Source organism: Mustela nivalis, assembly GCF_964662115.1.
Source record: "Mustela nivalis genome assembly, chromosome: 5".
NCBI classification, from domain to species: Eukaryota; Metazoa; Chordata; class Mammalia; order Carnivora; family Mustelidae; genus Mustela; species Mustela nivalis.
In genome coordinates, this window is record NC_139024.1 from 8,856,732 (window position 1) to 8,883,095 (window position 26,364).

Here is a 26,364-nt window from a genome sequence, read left to right on the forward strand (position 1 = left end):
TTCATTAGAAGCAAATAGAATGAATAAATTAAGCTGCCCCGTTGCCCTAGACACATTCCAAGTGCTCAGGAACCACATGTGGCTGTGGTTAGAAACTTCCCTCGAAATGTGTTAGCATTCCACAAGAAGCACAAGGCACAAGGTAGGAAACCTCTTTCTGGCTGAAGACATGAAGTTTGTGAATCTAGACTCTAGGTTTGGATGCTGGGTTGGAAGTGGAACTTGGAAATATCACATTTGCAGCATAGTTGTAGATTTCAGGAATGAAAGACTGAGAATATTAGCAAACAAGTGAACGATGTGATTAGTTCCAGATGGCTCTTAGGGTTTATGCTCTCCATCCGCAGAGCACCAGCTCGGTTCCATCAGGCATTTGCTAAGCAACACCATCTTTGACCCACTGCTCTAAGTCCCAGGGCAGAAAGCAGGGTCAGAGGAGAAGGGGAAGATGCACTGTCTGCCCTCCCCCTGGAGGAGCTCACCTAGCTGGTTGGAAATTAATACACCGTTGAAATGGAGGCACGAACCCAGTCCATGGGAAAGAGGAGAGGGAGCGCTGATGCAGAAGGGGGTGTTGAGATGATCTTCCGGGGCAAGTAGGACCTAAGTGGGAGGTTGAAGCCTGGGTGGGGAGACACTCAAAGGTGGGGCATCATGAGCGGTGGCCCCATGGTGATGGTCAAGCACAGAGCATGTTCCTGCACCTGCTAGCGACCCAAGAAGCCGCAGAGACTCAGGAGGCCAGATCCCTGACATGTCAGGTTGTCCAGAGACCAGGCAGCTTGGCAACACCAAAGAGTGGGTCCAGGGGAGGAGGGGGCAGGGGGCTGGAAGACTTGCAGATACGAGGGGAGGATTTCAGGGATGAAGGATGTTGGACGAGGAGGAAAGACTCGCCTAAAATTAAAGAAATGCGGGTTTTTAAAAATTGTCTAGCGAATTAGCAAATATTAAAATAGAAAGTGTAACATTTAGTGCCAGCAGGGGTGCTGAAAAACGGGCTACTCTGCCTCTAGAGGTAAACTGAGTCAACCCCAGAGGAGGGCAGTTTGGTGGCATGAATTATAAGCCCTAAAATGTCTCTGTAAAAAATGATGATATATATGCATTGACATGGAAGGAATTAAAATATAATGCTAGGGATTCTTAAGAAAGTAAATTACAAAAGTGGAGGTGTGGCGTGATGTCATTTTTTAACAAAGATTTATGTATTTATTTGAGAAAGAGAGAGCAGGAGGAGGGGCAGAGGGAGAGATCTTTAGGCAGACTCTCTGCTAAGTGCAGAGCCTGATGTGGGACTCAATCTTATGACCCCGAGATCACAACCTGAGCCAAAACCAAGAATCAGATGCTTAACCGACTGACTCATTCAGGCGCCCCATGATGCCATTTTCGAAAAGCGAGTGACATGTGGTGTATTCCAAGTGACTGCCCTGGGTCAACACTGCTAGCTTTTTCTTCCCCTCCACCACCTCCTCCTCGTCTGCTTTCTAAACTCTCATTAGTGTGTAGGCATGGGTTTTATTATATATAAAAGCAATAAAATCATTTTTGTAATTAAAGAGAAGAATGGAATTCTGGTCAACTGTGTCAAAGGAGACAAAGTCAATGACAAGAATGATGTTCAAATTGGCCACCTCGCTCTTCAATCAGGGGTGCCGGGGGATGCCCCGGGAACAGTGTTGCACTGACATGGGGAGTGGACTGCATGGAAGCTAGGAGTAAACAGGACAAGTGCAGTGATAGCAAGAGCAGAGGCTGTTTTCGTGGATGTGGGCTGTGACAAAGAAATGGAAGAGCAGCTTGAAGGGGATCCTTCAAACGATGCTGCTTTCGCTTTGTAAGGTGGGGAAGATCAGGGCATACTTGCAGGTTGAGGAGAAACAGAGACAGGAGAAGCATCGAGCTGATGAAGGTCGCAGAGGGGAGCGGGAAGGATGGACCCGTGCCTGGGAGGGCTCTACCCTGGGAAGGAACATCCATTTCTGAGGCAGGAGGAGAGGGTGGCTAACAATCCAGAGAAACCCCAAGTGGGAGGAGGCAGAGGGCTCTCCTACCGCCAGACCCCCACCCTCTGAGTGCAGCAGGGGATGGCCTTGGAGACTGGAAGATGCCATTTGAAACAGCAGACAAGACAACCATCAGACCAGGATAGAAAGAATAAAATGAGCTAAATATTAACATAAAGCTTTGTGACACTTCGTTGTTCAATAATCACTTAAATCCATTTTCCGTAAGGTACCATCCTTTTGAAATCATAAAAAAATGATGACAGAAAGTTCTGAAAAGGAACAAAGAGATCTATCTTTATCATACTGATCCCATGTTGGCATGTCCAATTCATAGCCAGCAAAGACAGTGCTTCTAAGTATGTTAGAATTTTGGAAAACCTTTCATGAAGCTTAGGGACGAAGATACATATTTTGAAATTACTAGAAAAGTCCACTATTCTGAAGAACATGCCTATTTTGAGTAAGGAATCAGCCTGAAATGTCACGTTTAACTTCCCAGTAAATTCAGAAGGACCTGGATGACGGTCACGTTCCTTGCCATTAAAGGGCATCAAGATTCAAAGAGCAGTTTATCGACCTTGAGGAGATGCATTTTTCCCCCTGTGATTTTTAATGTATTTCAATATCTAGTTCGGGGCAGATTACAGAGAAGACTGATGGCGCCGACGAGACTGACTGCGCAGAGTTCATGCGTTTCCTGTTCTGTGCTGGCAGGGCAGTAACTTTAGGACGGACTGCGTCCAGTTAGGGGCTCCCTGGAAGCCCACCGTCCAGGCGGCTGGGACTCTTCCCCACTGATCTTCAACAAGAGACGCTGAGACCGCACCTGCGTTATCAGAAAAACGCCGGGGCTGGGCTCGGCCAAAGGGACATGCTCCGAGCCTTGAGGAATCTCAGCTGAAGGGGAGGCTGCCTCTCCCGGGACCATCCCGGGGGGACCCACAGCTCTCAACCCTGAACCCAACACTGCCGCCTCCCTTCTCTGGCTGCTCAGCCTTGAGTTGGGCCGCAGGCGGGGAGCGAGAAGGCATGTCGGAGCGCCCCGCCCCGCCCCGGTGGTTTCTTCAGATTTCAGGCTGGACGTGGGAAAGCTTCACATAAAGGGGCATAGAATGAAAGAAAGTTTTCTTCCCCGCCTGCGTCCTTGTTCCCTCTGCTCTGAGATAGCCCCGCCCAACGTCTTCTTGTGTTTCCTTCCTTGTTAACAGGTGTGTGTCTTTACGGCCCGTGTACATCCACCACGCGTTAATATGTGCAATAAAATCCCTCGGGGACAGGTAAGGGAAGGACAGTGAGAGAAGTCACCTCTCAAAAGAGTCCTGCCCCGATGCTGCAGGGAGGGTCCCTACAGGGCATTTCCAGAACATGCTGCTCACACGTAATGGTCAGAGAAGCCATCCGGAGCTGCTTTCTCAGTTCCCAGCCCAGAGGCACCATGCGGTCTTAAGTCACCTCCTCTTACTGCGCCCAGCATACCCCCCGGCAAAGTGGGCACCGATGTCCACTCCTCCCAAAGGGCACCACGTCGTGCACTTGCAGTTGGCAAAATGCTCCCAAGTGCTCCGGTGAAGCCGTGAGCATGACTTTCCTGATCTCGCCAGCCACGGCGTGTGTAATTGCAGTCTGACAAACGTCCTATTTAAAGATGCACTCTATATTTCAACCCCATAATTATTTAGCATTTATAGAGAAGACCAGGATTGCTAAGGACTTTATAAACATGCGGCTAAATTGCTCCCTGAAACAGTCATGTCCTGGAGTAAGGTGAGGAGAGAGGAGGCTTGCAAATAGGAGACCGCAGGTCCTGCCCGGAGCAAGGCCGCGAACCCGGCACGCACAGCGAGTGTCTGCAGGAAGAGGCTGCGAACCCGGCACGCACGGTGAGTGTCTGCAGGAAGGCGCGCTCTGGCCTTGGCCGTCCCTGGCCTTCCTCGCTTCTCCCCTCAAGCTCCCGGGTCCCATCGGACAACCTTGCGATTACCCAGCAGCCAACGACGGTGCCTAGTAACCTTAGTGAGGGCTCGGATCAGAGGGGCTTCATCCTTTGTCCTCCTCCTTACTTAGAACGAGGAGGTTATGAGCATAGAATTTAGGAGCATGCAAACCAGGACTCTGCTCTTGGCTCCACATCTTACTGGTTATAGACACATGTATGCATGCTTTAGGCTAGACTGCCTACCCTCCAGCCACAGCTTAGGCTCTAGATCTTTATCATGAGAGTAACAGTAACTATCTTAGTACCTTTGTAAGAATTAAACGTGACAAACACTGCCGTCAGCCAGGAACATAGTATCCCCTGAACGCCAGCTAACTAACCTCTCTTCCATGTGCTGGGGGGATGGTGTCTGTGCTGACCCTGAGGAGCCCCCGGGCACGAACGCTCATTTGCACTTCAGAGTTTCAAAGGCCTTCCAAGTACATCTCCCAGGCTTGAGATGCCTTCTCCGAAATCTAGGGAGGTCCCAGGGGCACCAGCGACATCACCTGCTCGCCCAACAGCTCCTCGGAAACTCATCGAGGACTCTGCATCTCACACCTGCCCCAAACCTACTGACTCAGCCTCCGCCTGTCAACAACGTTCCCCAGTGACTCACACGCACACTGAACTCGAGAACAGCTGCTCCAGAGTTCGGCCTCCAAACCAAACCACCCACCACCTTCTGGTTAAGTAACCCCAACCACGTGACTTCATTGTTCTGTGCCTCAGTTTCCCTAAATGCGAAACAGGGGCCAAACACCATCCGCGGCTCACGGGGTAGCATGAGGATAGGAGGAGATGATCCGGGGAAAGCCTGGAGTGGAGTCTGGCACACAGTAAGGAAGACCCGCAATTTCGGTAGCATGTTTAGAAGGCTTAGCTGGCAATTCAGATACAGAACGAGTAATCTGAACAAGTATTAGCATCTTCATTTCGCCAAGAACATGTCGAGGCTCAGGGAGTTCATGCGACGTGCCCCGGGGTGAAGGGTCACGGATGGAGGCAGAATCGTAACCTTGAGGCCGTGTGGAGGTTCCAGCAGGAGAGTGGGGCTGGTTTCGTCCACTTGCCTAAAGCAGGCTGTCTGGGGACGTCCGGAGCAGAGCCCGCAGCTGCAGAGAAGGGGCCCCGCCCCGTCCGGGCAACCAGAGCGGTCCTACTGACCCTGTCAACAGCCAGATGGTGGCACCTGCCCTGGCTGGGTCCCCTCAGCTGGACCAGAGCCCAGGTGTTCTGATTCTAAAGACGCTTTCTCTCCTGCACCAGCGCATCTGCTTCAGACTTGGTTAATCCTGGTGGAAAGCCAGAGTAATCATGTCCTTAAAAGCCTTTATGAGCCGCATGCTCGCTTGTGGTTTAAACACCTGGAAAGCGCGTCCCTCGTGATTGCCTGCGGTCATGCAGCGTTTCTGTTTCTAGGGGTTTCTATCTGAGACCCGGACTGGTTGTAACTGGAGGTTGTTGGAAGTGGGAAGGCCTCTTGACCCTCCATGAGGATCTTCGACCCCAGGAATTACCTGGCCCATCTCGGCCTCACAGGTGGGTCCCTTGCCTTTGGGGTGGCCTCGAAGCCGGCAGGGAGTTCCAGCGGACTCGGAGCCGCCCCACGGGCTTGGGATTAGCCTGAAGCTTTTCCCTGCTCTCAACTACCTCCCAAATCGACCCTGAAATCTGACCATCATTTGGCCTGGCCTTCCCAATACAGAGTGGTTTATGATTATGGGTTTTTTCCTAGACTGCTTAATGCGGTGCCATAAAATAAGAGGAAACTAAATCAACAGAGAAAATGTGCTAGAAGTGGCTCTGGTGGTGGCCCGGTGGCCTTGGGGACTACCCTGGTGGTGACGTTGATGGCAGTGTCAGACAGGCTCCTCCTCTCCGTCCGGCTAGCACACTGCCTGGGACCCGTGGCCAGGAGTTGCTTGTCAGAGGTCATGTCATTCTGGGACTTGGAAAGCTCTAGAAAACAAATACAAGGGAGGACAGGTGGAAGCACACAGCTTCGACAGACTCGGGGCCCTCCACTGGGAGTCCCTGCACCACACCCCGAGGAGCCCCCAAAGTCCCCCGAGGCAAGGCTTACAGCGTGGGGAGGATGTCACACCCAACCCCCGGCTCTGGGGCCTCAGGAAGCATCGCCAGACACGGCGTGCCAGACACAGGCCCCACCGAGCCAGGCACAGCACAGAGGAGCTGGCTTCCCAAAAGCTGACTGTGTGACCACTCGCTGCTGTGGGCTGAGAGCCTCCCTCGGGCTGCGAGTGAGAGGGCGGGAGCGAGGGGGAGGTCTTCCGACTCTGCAGCCTGGACCACAGACCGTGAGCATGAAAAAGGCAGCCTAACAAACCAGCCTAGAGGTTCCTTACAAAGACTTATACCTAAATACTACCTTTTGGGACCCTTTGAAGACAGGTGGAAGCCAAATTCAGGATACCCCTACCATAGTCTTAATAAGCAAACCCTGGAAATACAACTTTGTCTTGCAGCGTAACAGCAGTTGGGAATAAAGGTGAGTACATGAGACAGAAGGAATCCACACACACAAGCGAGCGAACCACCTCAGAGAGGACTTTGTCCTCCAAAAATGTCTTCCCTTCTCCACCGGGTCCTTGACTCTCTCAAACATGACCTTGAAACTATCTTTAGAGCAACTCTCTCCCATAGATAACAAGGTGGCTCACGTATGCCACTTCTAATTGTCTGGTGGCCACATTTTAAAAAGAAACAGGTAAGATTGATCTTAACACTACGTTTCATGGAACAGGATATACCCCAAATATTGTTAAACTATATAATCAATATGAAAACTGATGCAACTTTAATTGGGTAATGGATGCAGAATACTTCCTAGTTTCTGGTGAACATTATGAAAAGATCACCCCACTAGTTAGCATCCTTCCCCATGTAAGATTCTTTCAAAAAATTGTTTTTTCCCCTGTGCTGCCCAATTAATGACATTTTTAGCACTGAGTTTCTGGGATCTAGTGTGTATTTTACCCTTTTTCCGGGCAGGCCACATCTTAGGAGCCACCTGCCATTAGCGTGTGGGACAGACCAGCTCCAGAGCTCCCCGTCTCCTGGTCCGCTCCTCGAGACACTATTTCTCCGGTGTCTCCTGCACATGCTGCTAGGGCCTCATCTGCATCTCTTTTCTCTAGAGGAGACCCTCCCTTGCCCCCCAGGACCCCCAGGCTGTGTGGGAGCTCTCCTGTCTGAGAGCAGCGCTGTCCACACTGTCCTCGGGTCTACTCTCCAGAGACCGTGGGGCATCCTTCTGCACAGGAAGCTAGCGGGTCCCAGCACACACCGGGCCCTCAAAGCTGACAGTGAACATGAGCTCCTCACACCACCAAACCCCAGCCCCACTACAAAGGTGGGGAGCCCCTGAAGGTGAAGCCCCCCCTTAAGGACGGTGTCCTCCCCCTGCCCCAAAGCTGGTGCCTTCATCTGCTCCACCTACGTTCACAGACCAGGCAGGTGGCGTGCCTCCCAGGGGATTCTAAAGACCAGGCTGGGCATCGGCATTACGCGGTGAAAAGGAAGAGAAACAGCAAGAAGCGCAGAAGGGCCCTGAAGTGAAAATCATCGTTCTTACTTCCTCCTCCCTTTCAAGGGGGCCAGGGGCTGACATCTCTTAGAAACGCAGCCGTAATAAAAAGGGTCGGGACAGCTCCGTTATTCCAGCTGGACTGGCTTCCTGGGGCAACACTTTACCTCGTTGCTCTGGGGCCGCTCCCCAAACCCTTCAGGCCAGGAAGCCCCTCCAGCCATCCCCCCACGGACCCCAGGGGACACCGGAAAGAGGCTGTCCTCCGCAGCACTTCTGTAAGAAAGAGCTGCACGACGGATCGAGAGGGACAGGTGCCCCACAGCTCAGGACCAGAAGAAAGAGAAGTCACCCCCACCCAGCTGCGCGCCCTGAGGCAGAGACGGGGTGCAGGGTGTGTGGTCCGTGCTCTTTCCCCAATCAGCCAGAGCATGTGGGAGAGGCGCTCAGCAAACCATCCCTCCCAGGGGCCCATTCGCCCCTGCCCCGGGGCTGAGGTCTCCATCCCATGAAGCACTAGAGCCTGAACAAGCAGGGAGGGGGCCCAGGTTAAGGGCTTCAATCTGTGTCCCACGGCAGAGAAGAGATGCTGCTCTGCTCCTACGAAGCCCCCGCCCCCCAGGGATTAGCCCCAGCTGTCCCCTTGGGTCTGCTGGTTTGCATGGACGGCATCGTCCCAGCACTCGAGGTGCTCAGCAGGCAAGTGTCGAACATGAGGACGTGGCTCAGGTGAGGCTATGGGCGCAGAAGCCTCCAAACGTCCCCCTGTGGGTCCCAGCAGGTGTCGGAGGCCAAGAGCGACCCGGGACAAGATGGAACACGTGTCCTGCCTCTCTGGGTGCCTGGCTGAGGGATCACCAGGTCCCAGCTAATGCTGAGGCAGGATTCCAGAGTACAGCGGTGGGAGGGGGTTCTTGTAAGCCGAGTGGATTCAGGCAGAAGCTGTGCTTCTAGAAAGCGACGCGGAGAAGTGTGGACAGGAAGAGCAGCAGCAGGAGCCGAGCCCACGGCTGAGTGCAGCGACCGGCCTTCAAGGCTGGCGCGCACGGAGTGCGGATGTCGTCCCAGAGCCAGGCAGACTAAGGGGTGACTCCAAACCTCCGAACTCTATCAGCCAGCAGGCGGCATGCATGCAATTCTGCTGCTCAGTCCTCCTGAGGCCGAGGGGGACAGACCGTCTCTGGGGACGGTCACCTTTCTGCTTGTCTGAAAAGTGGTGCTTTGGTTTCAGTGGTCACGAAGCAGCTCAGAAGGGCTCATGGGGAATACGGAGAACTAATTAAAATCAAGTCATGAGACTGTCTCAAGGCCAAGGGACAACACTGAGCCCATCCACATCCACCAGCGTGGGCAGAAGCTCAACAGAAGCGTGGTAAAAAGGACTGGGTCCCTAAAACCCTCTGCTGCCCCACGGGACCCTCTCTCTGGACACCCTCACGGGCCTGGGCTATTATATGCGGTTTGCGGCTTAAGATCAACAGGAAAGAGACTATCTGAGCAGAGGGACACTGAAAGATGCAGGATTCTAAGCAGTGGGAGTTCTGGGCTCCGCACATCTGTGAATCACATGATTGTTGCCCATTGAGGGAGATAAACTGACCAAGACGGAAAGAAGAATGGACAAGCAGTTCCGTGCAAAGGACAGACACCGGGCCGTGCCTGGCGGGAAAGCTCCCAGATCTCAATCCCCAGAGACGTCCCACCCCACTGTCCTTGTGGGGCCCTGGGAGAGGCTGGGGCGGCTGCCCATACTGGTCCACGCCAGCTGCTTCCCGCCACGTGCGGAGCTCTGGCAGGGCGGGGCAGCAGTGGGGGTAAACTGAGTCAGACCAGTGGGCTGAAGGGTGTCTCCTCTTCCCCCGGGAAACCAGAGGCCGCCTCTGCGGGTGGCGGGGTGAAGGGCTGGGGTGTTGGCTCTCCCCAGGAGCTGGAGACAGAGAGGTCCCCTCGGCCGACGGTGGGGAGAACACATGCAGGGGCGTCCACTTACTTTTCATGTGGGTGGTAACAGACAGAAACAAATTTTCCACGGATTTATTAAATCCTTTAAACTGACCAAGTTCCTGTAACTAAAACAGAGACAGAGGAGAGAGAATGAGAGTTACAGCTGAGAACTCGTGTCTGCCCAGCCGCCTCCAGGCTGCCAACCCCCAACGCCGGCAGGTGTGAGCGAGGCGCACGGGCTCCGGGTGCGTGCAGGTGTGTGTGCGTGCATGTCTGCGGAGGGGAGGGCACGAGGCTCTCCGGAGGCAGGGACCCCCTTCCTCTGAGGTTTGACACCCGCCTTTCGGGAAAGGGCATCAGCAGGGGTGTTGACACGGTGGCAACTACCTCCTGGGAATAACACCCGACATTCCGCTGGCTCGGACCGTACTCAGGTGGACTCCTGCTTCCTTAACCAGCTCTTGTATGACCCCACCCCAGCTCCAGGCAGAGAGGAGGCCAACACAGCACATAACACAGTGGCCAGTGGTGGTACCAGGCTCAGAGCACCAGGCTGGAGCCAAGGAGTGAGTCCACCCCGCGAAGCGGGAGAGAGAAGCAAAAGGAAGCAAAAGTGACAGAAAGGAGGTCACTTTCCCCTTCAAGTCCTATCCCTCCATCCCTCCCCCTCCCCCTCCCCTTCCCCTGCCTCCTTCCATCTGCCCCATCCAGCCCTCCAGCCATACACCCCTGCAGTCATCCATCCATCCATCCATCCTTCATCCATCCAACCCTCCAGCCATACACTCCTCCATCAACTCATCTGTCCATTCGTCCATCCATCCATCCATCCATCCAGGAACTATGTCTTGAGCACATCTGTGCTGGGGCAGTTTCGGAAGATCTAGAATCTCAAGGAGAAAGTGGAGCAGAATTTTGAAGGTCATTCCAGGGTCTCAGTTTGAAACTGGGAAAAGAATAAATAGACTCTTTCTCTCACGAACATATGAACATGCCCTCCTATGTACAGATGTAGTTACTCTCTTCAATTCACAGAAGAAGAAGAATAACAAAAATAATCAAGACCATGCGTTTTCATGGTACTTTACAGTTTCCAAGTACCAGCACAGACATCATTTCATTAATTTCTCACACCAGCCATGGGAAGCAAGTCTGCGGAGTATAATTATTTCCGCCTCCCAAGCGGGAACCCAGGTAACTTCCCAAAGATGACACCACTAATTTCTGTGGACAGTAAGGGTCCTGGTCTGTTTTCTGTTAGCATCTATAAGTACTCAATACACACACACACAGAGGCACTCCCACACCCATGAATCACACACCTGTGAATCAACCTGTGTTGATTCCGCTTTACTTCCCTAGAGACCCCGACACGCGGCCGCCCATTCAGGCCCCCACACTCGAGAGCGCAGAGCACACATAGGGAAGACGGTCAACAAAATGACGAGTAGAGTGGCAGGGATGCGGGGTGCAGGTGGGGATGTGGGGAGCAAACAGAAGGGGAGTCGCTGCTAATGCCCGCAGAGCATGGTGGGAGCACGGGCCCTGGGCAGGCCCAGCATGTCCGGCCTCCATGGCCTGCTCCACCCACAGGTGGATCCCTTTGCTCCCGTGACCTTGGTCCAACCTCTCAGACCCCCTTCTCCCTCCACCCCTCCCGCTTCCCCGTCCCCAGGGAGGCGCACAGAACGGACACGTTACCCTCTGAGAGCTGCTACTGCACTGGCTTTCGCTCAGAGGAGGTGGGGTCGGAGGAACCACAGAAATCTTGCTGCCAAGGGAAAACACAGGAATAAGAAACGGGTCACGAATGATCCAACTATTAGTCCGACAAATACACGGGACTCGCCATCATCCTGTAGTGGAAGTTCTCTGATCTTTCTTTTTTTGCTTTTACATCCTCACATTTTCGAAGAGGATCGGGCAGCCCTGCGTGGATCTGCTCCTCCGGGCGGGTCTCCTTTCCTGGTATCAGGACGTGGCCGATGAGCTGCCCCGGCTTCACGCTCCACGCGTGTGGTCGGAAGTAGCTGGGCGGCTCCGGAGCCCAGCGCACGTGCATGTCCCCTGCGGGACAGCTGAACCCGTGTCAGCAGAAGTGCCCAAAACGCCATGAATGCCAAAATCACGCAGGAAGGGAATCAGAAGCTGATGGGGGAGGGGCGCCTGGGTGCCTCAGTCCATTAAGCACCTGCCTTCAGCTTCAGGCATGATCCCAGGGTCCTAGGATCAAGTCCCGAATCCCGCTCCTTGCTGGGCAGGAAGCCTGCTTCTCTCTCTCTCTCCCCACCCTCAAATATTTTCTCCCTCTCTCTATCAAATAAATAAATAAAATCTTAAAAAAAAAAAAAAAGAATATGAAGAAGAAGTTAGCATCTCACAGACCACACCTCATTGCTGCCAATTTTATTCCACGGAGCCTGTGAGGCGGTAGGCGCTGCGCGCGACGCTGGAGACGCGAATGGTTCATAAAAGCGAATGCTTGGTTTAGAACTTCGCCCTCAAAAATAATATTTCATTTTCTTACCACATTTCAGAATTTAGGAAATAAAACCTTTAGTGAGAAAATGCTCTGCGAGCTCCCAAGAAGGCTCTTCATAAGAATGTGGAACTACCTCTGTTTCAATCTTTTCTAGGCACTTTATCATTTAAAAAAAAATAATAAAGTCACATTCCAGAGCAGCCACGCCTGAAAGTCAAGAGATCTCCAGTTCTTCCAGCGTCCTTTGTTCCCCAGGCCAGGAGGGACCAGGACGGTCCGCCCTCGCCCTCTCCCCGCACTCACCTCAGCTCCTGATAAGATTGTAAGAGCTTTGCTCCGGCTGTCCCGTGTTTGCCTGGGAGAGATACCAGCAAAGGTCATTCATTAGTGAGAAGACAACCTTGGTGATGCACACACAGGAAGTAATCAATTAAAATTATTATTTTTCTAATACCACTTCTTACAGTGAAAAAGGAGAAGACCATCTTGGGGTGCTAGAAAGGCTCTAAAATCCAGCTGTGGTAATGGTGGCACAACCCTGTAAATTTGCTAAAAATAATTAGATTATATTATATGTTAAAAATACATGTTAAAAAACAGATGATGTTTATGCTCTATAAACTACATCCCACAAAAGTTGTTCAAAATGCATTCATAAACACGAACATACACATAATCGCAGGGAATGATCGCTTTTAATAAGAGTTGACATAGGGTTAGATTTTCTAAATCTGGAAAATTTGAAAAGCAGTCCAAGCTCCCAAGCTTCCACTGGTCCTTTGGAAACATTTAATAATAGCATGACTATATTCCTTTAAACATTCCTTGTTATGGGGATTAAATTAATCCGTTAAAAAATGTAATCTACTTATTTGTAGTTACAGAGGCCAATGATTTCCTCAGTAAGACTCTTCTGATATAGTACTCCTTTTGTTTCAAGGCAAGGGGATTTTATGATGTATTAAGGCCCCAAAATAGAACTCTCCACATCCATCGTTCTGTGGACATGATGTTTCCTGGCCCGGTGCATAGGAAGAGGTTGGGCTGCCACCCCGGGCTCCGCTGCCCCATGCAAGGCCGCCACGCTGTCTAGCTCCCGTGTGGTGTGGGGAAGGTCTTAATCCATTCCAGAGAAAGACTTACATCCACATTCATTTCCTCTCCATCAGACAAGAAGCAGGTCTGGGAGGACTTTGGGAGGGAAAGGCAAGCATCTCTGATATCAAGGCCCAAACCCTAAAGCGAGGAGGCAGGCTGACCCCCCAGGGGAGCGGTTCCTCCCTGGAGCCAGCCTCAGGGAGTGGGGGGGCCCCGAACGCTCAAGTCAAACTCTGAAACCACCTGTCTGTGTGCATTGTGGGGGGTCGGTGATGGAGTTCACCAGGTTCTCAAAGGAGTTCGTGAGCCCTCCCCACCATTAAAAAAAAGCGTGTCTAAGGCAGATCAGAAAGGCAGCCCCGAGGGCTGAGAGCTGCACCCGCAGAATCAGCCTGCAACAGGGGATGGGGGGGGAGCCCACCCCCGCACCAGTGCCTGGACAGAAAGCGCGAGGTCACACGGAAGAGAACTGAACCTGAGCGCCTCCTGGTCAGTTGTCATGAAAGCAGAGAAAAACAAGGCAGAGAAAAAAAAATTAGCAACACTATCCAGGGTGTCCTGGGTGAAAACGCAGAACCCAAGGGACAGCAAGCTCTGAGCCCCTGGGAGCTGGCCGGTGCACTCACCACGGGTGCTGGCTCCCCCCTTCCCACAGTCTGCCTGCTGCGGACGCTCGCCATCCTGTCCCTGGACTGTGGTGACAGTGTCCCCAAGGCACAGCCACCTGGCACAGCGCCCTCTCCCATCAATGCTATCCTTCTACGGCCTAAAGCCCTTCAGTGACTCCTCACCGCCATGGCCCAGAGTCCAAGCCCCATGCAGCGTCCCTGGGCCTCCACACCTGCCTGGGACCACCCCGCCTGCCCACTGTCTCTTCCTGCACAGACACTGTCTACTCACTCCCGCTTAACCCCACCTCATCTCCTAGCGCCCACTGCCGGGGCGTTTCTACCTCAGGCCCCTATCTCCATTCTCAACTTCGGCTTAGTCCCCTACACCCCATTTCCCAGTACCCCGCGGGAGGTCCCAGGGAAGGCCGGGCCGCAGACGGCTCTCTGCTGCCCCCTGCTGGCCGCGTCGGGTCGGGCCGGCTGCGCTGTGGGCTCCGCAAACCCTCTCTGCAGAGTGAGAATACTAGGCTCTACCTCGTCTCTGTCCTCTGTGCCTGTGACAACAGCCATACACAATATCGGAACTACGGAGGGGAGGTGCGGGGAATGCGGTAACTGGGGGTTGGGCATTGAGGAGGGCACGTGATGGAATGAGCACTGGGTGTTACACACCGCTGATGAATCGGTCAGCTCTACCTCTGAGACTAATAACAGGTTATATGTTAATTAACTGAATTTAAATAAAATTTAAAAATAAATAAAATTTTAAAAAATAAAGAGGGGTATGTCTGTGCCCCAATTAAACTTCGTGGACATTGAAATTTGAGATTTTTATTTTTTTATGGGGTACAACTATTCTTTGGATAATTCCAAAATATAAAACTCATTCTTAATTCGCAGGATGTACAAAAATGAACACAGGAACAGGTCTGGCCTTCGGGTCCTACTGCACCGCCATGTGCTTTCTATTCCAAGCATGGGCAGCCGGGAGCCTGCGGGCAATGCAGACACCCAGGCCCAGCGCCGCTGCACGGAATCGAGGTCTGTTCTCTGAAGTTGGGGAAGCCCTGCCCTGTGGCCGGGTCCAGCTCCCCTGTTTATTTCCCTGTTTATATTATATCCCTGTTACCTCCTCTAGTCCCTCCGCTGTTTCTTCTCAGAGGCTTCCTTAAAACGCACTATTGACTTTCTGGTAACGGAAAAATGCAAGTAACAGGCGCGCCTGGGTGGCTCAGCCCGCGGGCGTCTGACTCTTGATGTCCGCTTCTCAGGATCTCGGGAACGTGGGACTGAGCTCCACACTGGGCTCCGCGCTCAGAGTCGGCTTGAGATTCTCTCCCTCTGCCCCTCCTCCCCCTGCTCCCTCTTGCACACATGCTCGCTCGCTTGCTCTCTCTCTCTCTGAAAAAAACTAAATGACCACGCATGTAACCAGCGGAAGGAAATGCTGGTCAGAGGAGCTCTCCCAGGGGTCCTCCCAGCTGTCAGGAAGCAGCGGCCCTACTGTGCTGCTCTGGCCGCTGTGGCCCGGACCGGGAGCCTAGGCTTCCATCGCACGTTCGAGAAGGCCCGGCCGCCGTTCGTCAGCAGTCGACTGCACGATGCTGGTCCCAGCTCTCCACTCACCTTTGCTTCTCGGGTTGTCTCTAGATGTCATCTCTATTGTATCAATGAAAACCAAGGCTTGGGGACATTTTGCAATAGGCCCAAAGCCCCAGGGTCCAAAGACAAAGCTGGCTTTTGCACCATGACTTGCCTCCAAAACCGGACGCACTGAGTGGAGCGGTGACCGGCACGCAGGCTCTACCCTTCTCTCTACCTCGCTCACGTGGGGAAGTGTCCATAATAAAAAGCAAGGGGGGAAGCAACCACTTATGAACCAACGGCCAACTCCCCGAAAACTTGGAGAGGCGTCATTTTAGACACACTTCCTACTCGTCCCGTGTGTCTCCCCTGCAAGGAACCAAGCCTGGGCGCCTGGGCTGGGGCATCCAGCCTTGGGGCTGAGGGTGAGGGAGAGAGGGGCCAGGCAGTGAGGGTGCCAGCAGCCCTCCATGCCCCTCGGGCTCCCCCTTCTCTCCTAGCCTGCCCCCGGCCACGCCCTGGCCTGAGCAGAGGGGATGCCGACCTCGGGCTGCAGCCCACCGTCCACGCGTATATGACCAACACAGAAAGAATGTCCTCGACCGACATTCAAGGCTGCCCTGGGTGGAGTTGTACCCCCGGGAAAGACAGGTTAAAGTCCTCATCTTTTTTTTTTTAAGATTTGTTTTATTTATTTATTTATTTTAAAGGGGGGACGGGCAGAGGGAGAGAATCTTCGAGCAGACTCCCTGCTGAGCAGAGTTTGAGCCGGGGCTCGATCCTACCGCCCTGAGATCATGACCTGAGTTGCAATCAAGAGTCAGACACAACGGACTGAGCCTGCTGGGTGCCCCGAAGTCCTACTCTTTAGCCCTGTGACTGTGACCTTATTTGGAGAGTCTCGACCACACGGGGAGGACTCTGAGGACACAGGTCCCGTCTTCCTCGTCTCAGTGTCACCAGCACCAGCAGAGGCTATGTCTCACGGGGCGGGGGGGGGGGCGGTTATAAATATGACAACAGCAACCAGAAATATTTTAACAATAAGCGTGACCTCCTCATTCGAGCTGAGCGACTCAACAGGTATGAACAGGTCATCGGGGCGCGTGGTGGCACAGTCGGTTAAGTGGCTGACTCTGATTTTGGCACGGGCCGTGATCTCGGGGTCGTGAGAGCGAACCCCACACAGGGCTGTGTGCTCAGCAGGGCGTCTGCTTGGGATTCTCTACCCCCCCATCCCTCCCCCACTTCTCATGCTCATTGGCAGGCTCTCTCTAAAATAAATAAATAAATCTTTAAAAAAAAAAACCAAGGTCGCTGCTGTCTCACGACCTGGCCTCCATGTGACTCACCCATTCACCCACCCTCACTGGGGCGAACACACAGGAGCCCTTCGCGGAGATAAGCAAGACACAAGCTCCGCTCACGGTCGCGCACGGGTCCGTTCCCGCCACCGAGCGCAGCTGTGGTTGCCAGAGCCGACACCCGACGGCCGCGGCACAGCGTGTCTGCGACAAGTCGCTGTCTACGCACCACTTCTCAGTCGAAAGAGAGCGGGGAGGAGGCCTCTTGTCGCCGGTGTTCCCAAGCACCCCACGGGCCGGCCGCCCATCTCAGCAGCCTCTGGGGCCTCGCCGGCCGCTCGCCCTCGCCACCAGCCCCCCAGCGCCCTGCAGCCCCGGCCCGGCAGCGGTGGCCGGGCCCTGCTCCCCCGACTCTTCCCACCTGGGTGACACAGGCCCCGAGCAGCCTCCTTGGAACACCCATGCGACACCTAAGGCAACATGATCAGGCCGGTGAACCATGTTGTCCGATGGACAAGCAGCCTCATGTCCGGAACTCTGGGATCTATGCAGCTTCTTTGTCTTCCGAGACCACTGTTAACCTCCCCTGCCAGAGCGCAAGGCCCCACAGCAACCCTTGGTTAGGGAAGTCCCACACAGCCGTCGGGTCCTGTGGGGCCCTGATGAGGAGTGAGCAGACCGTCGAACGGGAGGGGGCCTGGCCCACAGCTACCTCTCCGCTGGCGGCCCTGGTTGGGGAGCAGGATCCCCCGAAGGAAACCACACTCTGGAATCCCAGGTGTGACCCGAAGCAAAACACAGGTGGGGCGACCCCACACGGAGCTCCCTGCGAATGAGGCAAATGTGCCCCTTCCTCAAGATACTTTTGTTTACCCCTAGGAGTTGGTTGTACAAGTTGTTTGTAATATACAGATGTTGTTAGAACAACATCTTTTGCTGATTCTTCCAGAAAAATCATCACTGCTCAGATGTCTATGATGCAAACCGTACTCTCTTAGAGGTGACTCCCTAGTACAGTGCTCAACCCACTCCACTGTATGTGACCATCCTGATAGTTGGCCCACACTGGAGCTGGAGTACCCTCGAAATTCTAGAAAAGGCGAATAAAACCAGGAGTTGAAAACAAACAAACACACACACAAAACCAGGAATTGCGGGGGGGGGGGGGTTGTTGGAGAATTACAGTGTGTTTTAGGACTTTTTTCTTTCATAGGACAGGAAAACATCTCTAGAACGATAAAGCTTTAGACCAGCTTTTTGGCTCACGTATGCAAAATGGAAAATGTCTCAACAAATTTGACCTAGAAATCCCTCAGCGTATAATCATGATGTCCTGTCATAAATGGTTTTAAAGCTGGATTCTAGAGCCATTCTTAAATATATTTTAGTCCTTAGAGAAGCTTTGAGCTTAAATAGCATTGGGGCCAAGGTACTGCACCAGGATAAAAGAAGATAGAACACAGAACCGTGAATCAGCAACTAATGCCCTCCAGGAGAGCAAAAATTAATAATAGTAGATTTATAATCCTGTTGGCAGAAAATCTCTCTCAGCCAGTGTCCTTCTGCCATGAGACACTACTCTTCTGCCTAGTCACAAGACAGAAAAATAATTTTTTCTCCTTAATTAAGCCCTATATTCTATCAGTAGAAATTCTGGATGACTTTCATGTTGACAATAATCACCAGGAGCTGGACGGTAACTCTAACACAAAGATGCACTTAGGCTGACGGTTAGAATGACTGGCCCAGGTTTTGTTGAGGACCCAGGGGCTAACAGAATATAGACTGCCTTCCTGCGTCCTTGGATTTTCTCTAAAAATTGAATGTAGGGGTTTAGGAGTCCTCTATCCTCAAGAATTTGGATATTAATCCCTTATCAGATATGTAATTTGCAAATATTTTCTTCCCTTCCATGGGTCAGCTTTTTACTCTGTTGACAGTGTCCTTTGATGCACAAGCTTTTCATTTTGATGTAGGACAATCCAACTGCCCTTGACAATCTAAGCAATTCCATTTTTGAGTCCGACTGTGAACAAAGCCAAAGGCATCATGAAGTCAAAGACGGCTAAACTCAAAAACCTGCCTCCAAGGACCACTACCTAGAAACAGTGGGTAGGAACCAACAGTTTGAAGGTCAAGGGCTTCCTTCAGCAGGAGTCATAAAATCGACTTGACAGTCTCTGTTCTAACTTATTCAAATGGACCGGTCTGAAAATCTGTCCTGGACACAACGAGGAATTCAATCAGCTGGGAAACCCGCTCTAGGGCACCCACCCCCTCCTGTGGGTTTGTCTTCATTTTGTCCTCCCTCTGAAGGAGAGTAGTGAGGAGGAAATATCGAGAGATAAGATGTCACATTTTCTTTAAAATAAGGCAAGAGCATATACCAAATTATGTATCTGGGAAATAAACGTGATTTCATAAAGACGCTGTCTCGTGAATGTAAGTACATGAACTAGGTGCTTGATCTGTAATCTCCAGAAAGCTTTCCTCGATCATCCTTGCAAAATCCACCTGCTGAATTGCATGGGAGGAAGGTCTCTACTGAGCCAGCAAGCAGAGGCAATCAAGGCAGGGCTTTGTGGTAGGGTCACCCCTATTTCCTCACACCTTTGTGAGCCCAAGTGCTCCAACCCCCACACAGGGAGGAGCAGGCTCTCTGCTTAGCACAGGGCTTGATCCCATGACCCTGGGATCATGACCTGAGCTGAAGGCAGAGGCTTAACTCTTTGAGGCACCCAGGCACCCCAGCCTCCCTAAGTTATTGTGTTTCCCAATAACTAACAATGGAATGAAAGTCACAGCAGATTGTTTATATATAACATTTAACTATTCTGAAACTTGAAAAAATACTAGTATTAAGAGTATTAGTATTGTTCTCTTTCTGCTCTTACACTCAAATATCAAGCAATAAAATGTCATGGTTGTTAAAAAAAAAAAAAAAAAAAAGGTAAAAGACGCATTCACAGCAAGTAGCCAGAAGAGGGCGCTATCTTTATAAGCTTAGCAGATGCCAAAAAAATGTAAGATGAGTTTTCAGTTTCAGTTCTCTAAGTTATTAGTGAAAAGTTATTATTAGAAAAGTGTCATCAAAATTGCTCATTATATTTGCTACTTTACCAGTAGCTCTCAAACTTAAAATGCATAAAAAATTATCTGGGGACTTGTTAAATACACACTCTTGAGCCACACCTGGTCCCATGGAATTGGGAACTTTGAATTTGAAACAGCTTTTGCAGCTGATCCTGGAGCAGGGTTTCCAGAAGCCACAGTAAAAACTCTAGGCGCAGAGATGGCCAAGTGCCCAAGGGGGTAGGGGCAGGAGGTGACCGTACCGGATGGCTGGGTAGCTCACTGCCTGCAGAACACTGCAGACCCCACGGAGGTCTGCATGCTCTAATCATTCCGACTCACCCCAGATGAGCCACAACTACGGCTTACAGGGAATTATTTTAAGACAACAAGTTATTTTAAGACAACAACAATAAATATCAAATTATAAAATCTTAGAGGGGAACTAAAGCCAGTCTATAATCAGGGGGGAAAAAACTTAAGAAAACCAACATCTATAAAATATCTTTTGTACCCTTTACCTGCAAAATAAAAATTGGAATTCATCTTTTCTTGCTTTTAAACTTTTTAAGTATTGGAAAAGTAGCACAACAAACTGCTCCAATTAATATCTTCATTGGATTATTCCTTAATACTTTGTCTACTTTGAAGGAAATTTGGGGAGAATTTACCTTAAATGGCACACATCCAACAGAACCATTAAAATAGGTATATAAAAAGGAAATGGGGTGACAGAGGGCATAATGATTCTTGGAATTCCTTCAACTGAACATTAAATTTGGCTCTAGGTTTCTGGATAAAAAGGAAAAGGACTCTAGAGAGAACAGCACCTTGTGTTTCCAAGCAGCTCCGTCCTTACTCATGTCATCCACTCATTCACTCACTCACTCTTTCCCTCAGAGCTCCAACCCTCAAAGAATTCTACAGGAAAAGTTAAAATTGACTGTATACAAAAAAAAAATCCCAGGACCCTGAGACCATGACCTGAGCCGAAGGCAGAGGCTTAACCCACTGAGCCACCCAGGCAGCCCTTTTTTCACTTTTTTAATGTGAAAATTTTTAAAATTTTTAATGAGGTTTTTTTGTTTGTTTTTGTTTTTTTACATTCAGAACAAATGTAATTTGCAGTCCCGTTTCAAGGGATAGGAGTTCGAGGTGGCCAGAGTGTGGTAGGACCACCCACGCACCTGGCCCTGGTGGTTCAAATGAGCAACACTTCCCCAGGGTAATTTTGCAAACACATCAAAGCCTTTCAGGTGCTCACAGCTTTGACCAGCCATTCTTCTTCTTAGAATCTCCCCAAAGGAAATTAGCAGAGATGCCACGATCCCTGAACAGGATGTTCATCACAGAGTTATCTGTGATACTAAAGTTTGAATACAGTGATACACTCCCTGACAAGAGGGAACAGGTTGGGGGCGCCTGGGTGGCTCTGTCCTTAAGTGTCTGCCTTTGGCTTAGGTCATGATTCCAGGGTCCTGGGATCGAGCCCCGCATCAGGTTGGCGGGAAGCCTGCTTCTCCATCTCCCTCTCCCACTCCCCCCTGCTTGTGTTGTCTCTCTCGCTGTGTCTCTCTCTTTCAAATAAATAAAAATCTTGAAAAAAAAAAAAAGAAGGAGGGAACAGGTTGAGTATAACCACCTGACGTATTTTATGCAGCAGTCAATATATGTTGGGACCACTCTTAATAGCCTAAGAAAATGTTTGTGCTATATCGAATTTTAAAAGCAAAATTAAAACTCATATATAGTCTGATCATAAATCTGTTTTAAAGAAGTCTGTAAGTCTGAGAGCGCCTGGCTGGCTCAGTGGGTGGAACATACAACCTTTGATCTTATGGCTGTGAGTCTGAGTCCCATGTTTTGGGTGTAGAGATTACTTAAAAATAAAGTCTTTATAAAAAGAAATGTAAGTCTGTATGTGCCCACACATGCACAGAATCACCTCGAAAGAAGACTGGAAGAGTGTGTGTGTGTGTGTGTGTGTGTGTGTGTGTGTGTGTGTGATCTACAACAGTTTGTTGAGTGGAGGGATTTTTATTGCCTTCGGTATACCGTTCTGAATTTCCCAGATAATCTGCCAAAAGCATGCATGACTTCTACAATCAGAAAAGGAACACCTTTTATTAAAAGAGAAAAGAAAGTATCCTCTTTGCAAAGTGGAGGATGGAATATGGGGGAAGCAGGTGAACTCGTGGGGACCCGCTAGAGCTCCGGCGTTAGAAGTGGGAAAGAAGAGCGGGGTGAAGATTCAGGACACTGGGGAGGCAGAAGTGTGGGGACTTACAGACCGAATGGCTCACAGGAGGGAGTCAAGTCTGAGGCTCAGCTGTGGGGATTAGGGTAGGGAATACAGGCTGGGGTGGCCAGCTTGCTGATGGCTCCTCCGGGGCCGCTGGCCTCCTGACCCACCCTGTGCCATCCCTCCTGCTCTAATAAAGCGGACCTGTGTCACCTTGGGACAAAGCAGAAATGACAGGGTGTGCTTTGTGAAGCAGGAGCCTAAGAGAGAAGTTCCCAGGAGTTCTGGGTAGCTGAAGGCGGAGGATATTGTGGGAGAGGAAGTCTTGAGGATGAATGGGGGGGGGGAGGGGGAGGGGCATGGTACACAATGAGAACGCATTTAATGCCATTGAACTATAAGGTTAAGAATGGTTAAAATGCAAATTTTATGTTGTGCATATTTTATCATAATAAAAAATTTTAATATAAAAAAGACCAGGCTCTGCCTTTGTCTCTCAGGGCCCTGGGGGCCCGAGGGAAGCCAGCCAGCGCCCGGTGAGCACACTCAGGCAGCCCTGCAGAGAGCCGGGGCGGGGAGGACCCCGCCTGCTGCCGCCAGCAACAGGCGCACCCGGGTCGGTGTGTGAACCCCCCACCCCCCGCCAGGGGGCAGCAGATCCTGCAGCCCCGGACAAGCCTCCAGCTGAAGACAGAAAACATATAAAATGATATCGTTTTAACGTTTGGAGGAATTTGTGAATCCAGCAATAGAACGGGGCATGGGCTTGAGCCGTCTCGTACTCATCGGTGCCTCGTGCCACCGAATCGTTTCTCCAGCTTCCGATGAGGATGTGGAAGGCTGGAAAGAACCAGGACAGCACACCCGGCCGACAGGCCGCCTCGGTCTCCCGCGCCCCGGCGAGCCGGGCGTGCGGCGAGCTCCCCGCAGGGCCCACCAGAGGGCGCCAGAGAGGCCAGAAGGCAGGAGGTTCCTGCGCGCAGTCTGGGAAGGGTCTGCTTCCGGCAGTTCCCACCTCGGGGGTCCCACGGGCCTCCCTTTTGGCCTCTCTTCCTCCAGTAAGACCTGTTCCACCGATTCCCTAAATTAAATCCTCTTTGCTCAAATCCCCACGTGGCTCCTATTTTCCCCACTGGTCCTCAGCCGATACAGCAGGTGGACCAGAGTCCGCTGGGTTCCTGCGGGCACAGGTGTAAGTCAGGGGGTGCCCGCCTGCCCAGGGGAGCGTCATCTCAGCCCGACCGCCCTTCCAGCTCCTCGCCTGCCACCTCCCCCCACCCGAGTTCAACTCACACCTGTGCTCCCCCAGCTCGGCACTTTCCTCGGTCTCTCTGTGCCTTTTGAGCCCAATTCACGCTAAATTGGACAGTAAGAACACGAGACCCTCAGTATGTGAGGAAGCAGTTGTAGAGGAGGAAGGAATTTGGTTTTTTGTTTGTTTGTTTGTTTGTTTTTTCCTTGTTATTTCTTTCTTTTATACCTTGGGAGTAACAGTAAGAGAAAAGGGTGATTTGTTCTCAGGCTGACTTCACTGTCTACTTTTTTTTTTTTTTTTCTTGACCTTTTCATTCCGGTGGAAAGTCACTGGACAAAGAAGCGAAACCCAGGAGTTCAGGTTCATTCCTGTCCTATTCCTCGGGTCCTCTCACTTCTACTCAGCGGAGGAGCACCAGAGAGATGATGAGAAGGTGCGGGCGCGCACACCTCTGTTCCCGCTTGCAAGTTCAGTTCCCTCAGGCAGTAACCATACTACAACCTCAACAGTTTCCAGGAGAGGTCTTCAGGGAGTTGTTATTGAGAAATTCCAGAAACTTCACTCTCCACCATCTTACCATTTATGAAATAGGAACTGAGTGGGGAAAAAAAAAAAGAGAGAGAATCTATCACCTGACCCCAACCCCCCAACAAAAAAGGTATTTTTAAAATTTTAAGTACAGTCTGCTTTCCAAGGTTGGGCTTGAACTCACAACCCTGAGGTCAACAGCCAATTGTCTACAGACCGAGCCAGCCGGGCGCCCACAACAAAAAAGTATTTTAAAGTGTTTTAAAGACACAAAACAAAGCAATACAACTCAGACCTCATCCTGCCATGCTTGTCTAGATTATGCCCTAAGTGGGGCGAGGAGAAGAGTGGTTAGTGGATGCGACAAATTTTAGTCCCAGTACAGATACAGAAATACACCGGGGGTAGTAGACTCTCATGGGTGGGTAGTATTCAGGAAATAGTGTCTGGAAGCCGGCTTGGGACAGGAGAGAGGGTTGTCAGGAAACACGCTGACAGCGCCGTCCGGGGTGAGACCACACCCACTTGCCCACCCTTTGGCTCGAGCACACCCATTAGCATTGTCCTTCCTTCCAGATTTCTAAGAAACTCTGCAGAAGCATCATCTTTGCTTGAGTAAGAAGGGTCTGGAATAGAATCCAGGAGAGAAGGTAATGCCAACGGAGCGTCAACCTCAGCGAACCGTGTCTTTTATAAAAGCTGAGTGTCAGGCTCCCACACAAGGCTTCCTTTCCTTGCCAACACATTTTGGGTTGTGGCTAAACAACTTCTTTCTTTATCTCAAACAGTCACTTTTTCCAGGAGAAAGAAGGATTTCAGGCCAGCCCGTTGCCTCTAGGTCAGTCTAGGCTCCTTGTGTCTAGTCCCCGCGGACCCGCATCCCAGAGGAGGGGTGTTACCCCCGTGGATGAACGCGGGTCACAGAGCACGCGGGCTCCGCTTGATTCTGATGACACATGCATGTGCTTTTATCTGATAAGCCGTTCTCCGATCTGTGCCACTTACATGTTACCAAAGCCAAATTAGTTCTGCCCATGGTTTCTGGCCCCAGCAACCAATGACAGGGTTACATCAGCTTTGCAAATTCCTTATAAGATATTTCAGGTGCCCAGACCACATGCACACTTGCACGCAGAGAATCACGACATACGCTCCCTTCCTAATCACTAACCTCTGCCAAATTCTAATACCATTCACTCCCCGGGGCTTCAGCGAGTCCATCATGTTGCTCAAGTATCACGAACAAGGTTTTGTGCTCGGGGCCATGAGGGGCTAACAAGATTTGAAAAGCACAGTTTCTGCTTCCGGAGAGAAAGAGAAGGATGCAAATAACACAGCATAAGGCACTTTCCCCAGTTATGGAAGGGATGGGCAAAGCAGAGCTGCCGGAGTGTCGGAGGAGGGAGAGCCCACCCACAAGCAGGAAGCCGGGGAGGCCCCCGGGGCAGCAGGCAGATTTCCGCAGGTGAGCTGGGGTACAGAGGGAAGCACCACAGGGAAAGATGCTGAGCGGCGTGGGCCAAATGACCTGTAAAATGTTGGTTTGTTTGTGGTAAGTAGGCTCCAGACCCAGCGTGGAGCCCGACACAGGGCTTGAACCCATGACCCTGCGATCAAGACATGAGCTGAAATCAAGAGTCGGACACTCAACCCACTGAGCCACCCGGGCATCCCAGCCTATCAAGTTTTTTATATTCAACAGTCTTAACATAAGTATTTTAAAACGAGAAGTATATCATTTTACTTGAGGAAAAAACTTAAGAGCACTTACTTTCAGTTGGAAATTTCTTGGCTCGCTCCTCAAAGAACCATTCTCCAGTTTTTATTTTCACATTTCTGAAAAACAAGCAGAAAGGAAGCCTCAGACAGAGATGTGGACGGTGCTGTGTTTGGCTCATAAGAGGTAGGTAGATAGTATTGCATAAAATTAGTCTTGCAAGGGTCCTCAGAGTTCAAATTTCTGGCCCCAACCCCTACTTTACAGATCTCTGATAGAGATTAAGTGATCTGTTAGCAGCAAAGCTGGGGGTCTCTGCTTCGGTCTCTTTTATCCTCTTTGTAACATACAGATGCAATATATACATATGAACATATGGGTGTGACCAATTTATATTAAGCACTTCATGTTTTCCTAATAAATATACACAGGGAAACAGAATTACCATCCAAATGATCAATTTATCATGTTTACAATGGTCAACAACGGCATGAAGGATAATTAACAAAAAAATCCAAAGCTGTCCATTTGGCCAGGAGGGAGATCATCCCTAAAATAGGTTAAGGTTAGTTTGTGTTAACCACGATGTTTCCCAAAAGCCAACAGAGTAGCCGTGAAGTTTCCTGGACAGACCTGACGTCTGGAATGCGGGATCCATGCACGGGGTGGAGAATCTGGACGTGGGTCCGAGTGGACCATCTACGAAACGGCCTTTTGTTGGCCATTGCTCTGCGGGCAGCTGCTGGGGTTCCTCTTCAGCCCCGCAAATACACAAATACTACAAGTTTTTCACACCCTTAAAATAATGTGCCACAAAACTTGCCAATTCCTGGATTATGAAAGTTGAAGAAAAATTAGAACGTCAACTTATGAATTCTCATCTATAAGATACTGAAATAAATTCTCCATTAGGATCTTTTAGGCTACATATGAACGCAAATGGATTTTTCTTAACCAATGCTTAGAACTGTTACAAATGTAGTCACTTCA

The 26,364-nt window shown here is 50.9% G+C and overlaps 1 protein-coding gene across 4 annotated transcripts in view; it reads right to left on the reverse strand.

Moving 5' to 3' along the window:
• SYTL3 (synaptotagmin like 3) overlaps nucleotides 1-26,364 on the reverse strand; it is a 78,271-nt gene that overhangs the window by 21,736 nt on the left and 30,171 nt on the right. For all 4 annotated transcript variants that reach the window (XM_082729538.1, XM_082729540.1, XM_082729539.1 and 1 more), the window contains 5 exons: nucleotides 25,429-25,493; nucleotides 12,267-12,318; nucleotides 11,183-11,252; nucleotides 9,528-9,606; nucleotides 5,825-5,949 (listed from right to left, as the gene is read on the reverse strand). In XM_082729538.1, coding sequence (XP_082585664.1) covers nucleotides 5,825-5,949; nucleotides 9,528-9,606; nucleotides 11,183-11,252; nucleotides 12,267-12,318; nucleotides 25,429-25,493 — 391 coding nt within the window. The remainder of the gene's footprint in view (nucleotides 1-5,824; nucleotides 5,950-9,527; nucleotides 9,607-11,182; nucleotides 11,253-12,266; nucleotides 12,319-25,428; nucleotides 25,494-26,364) is intronic.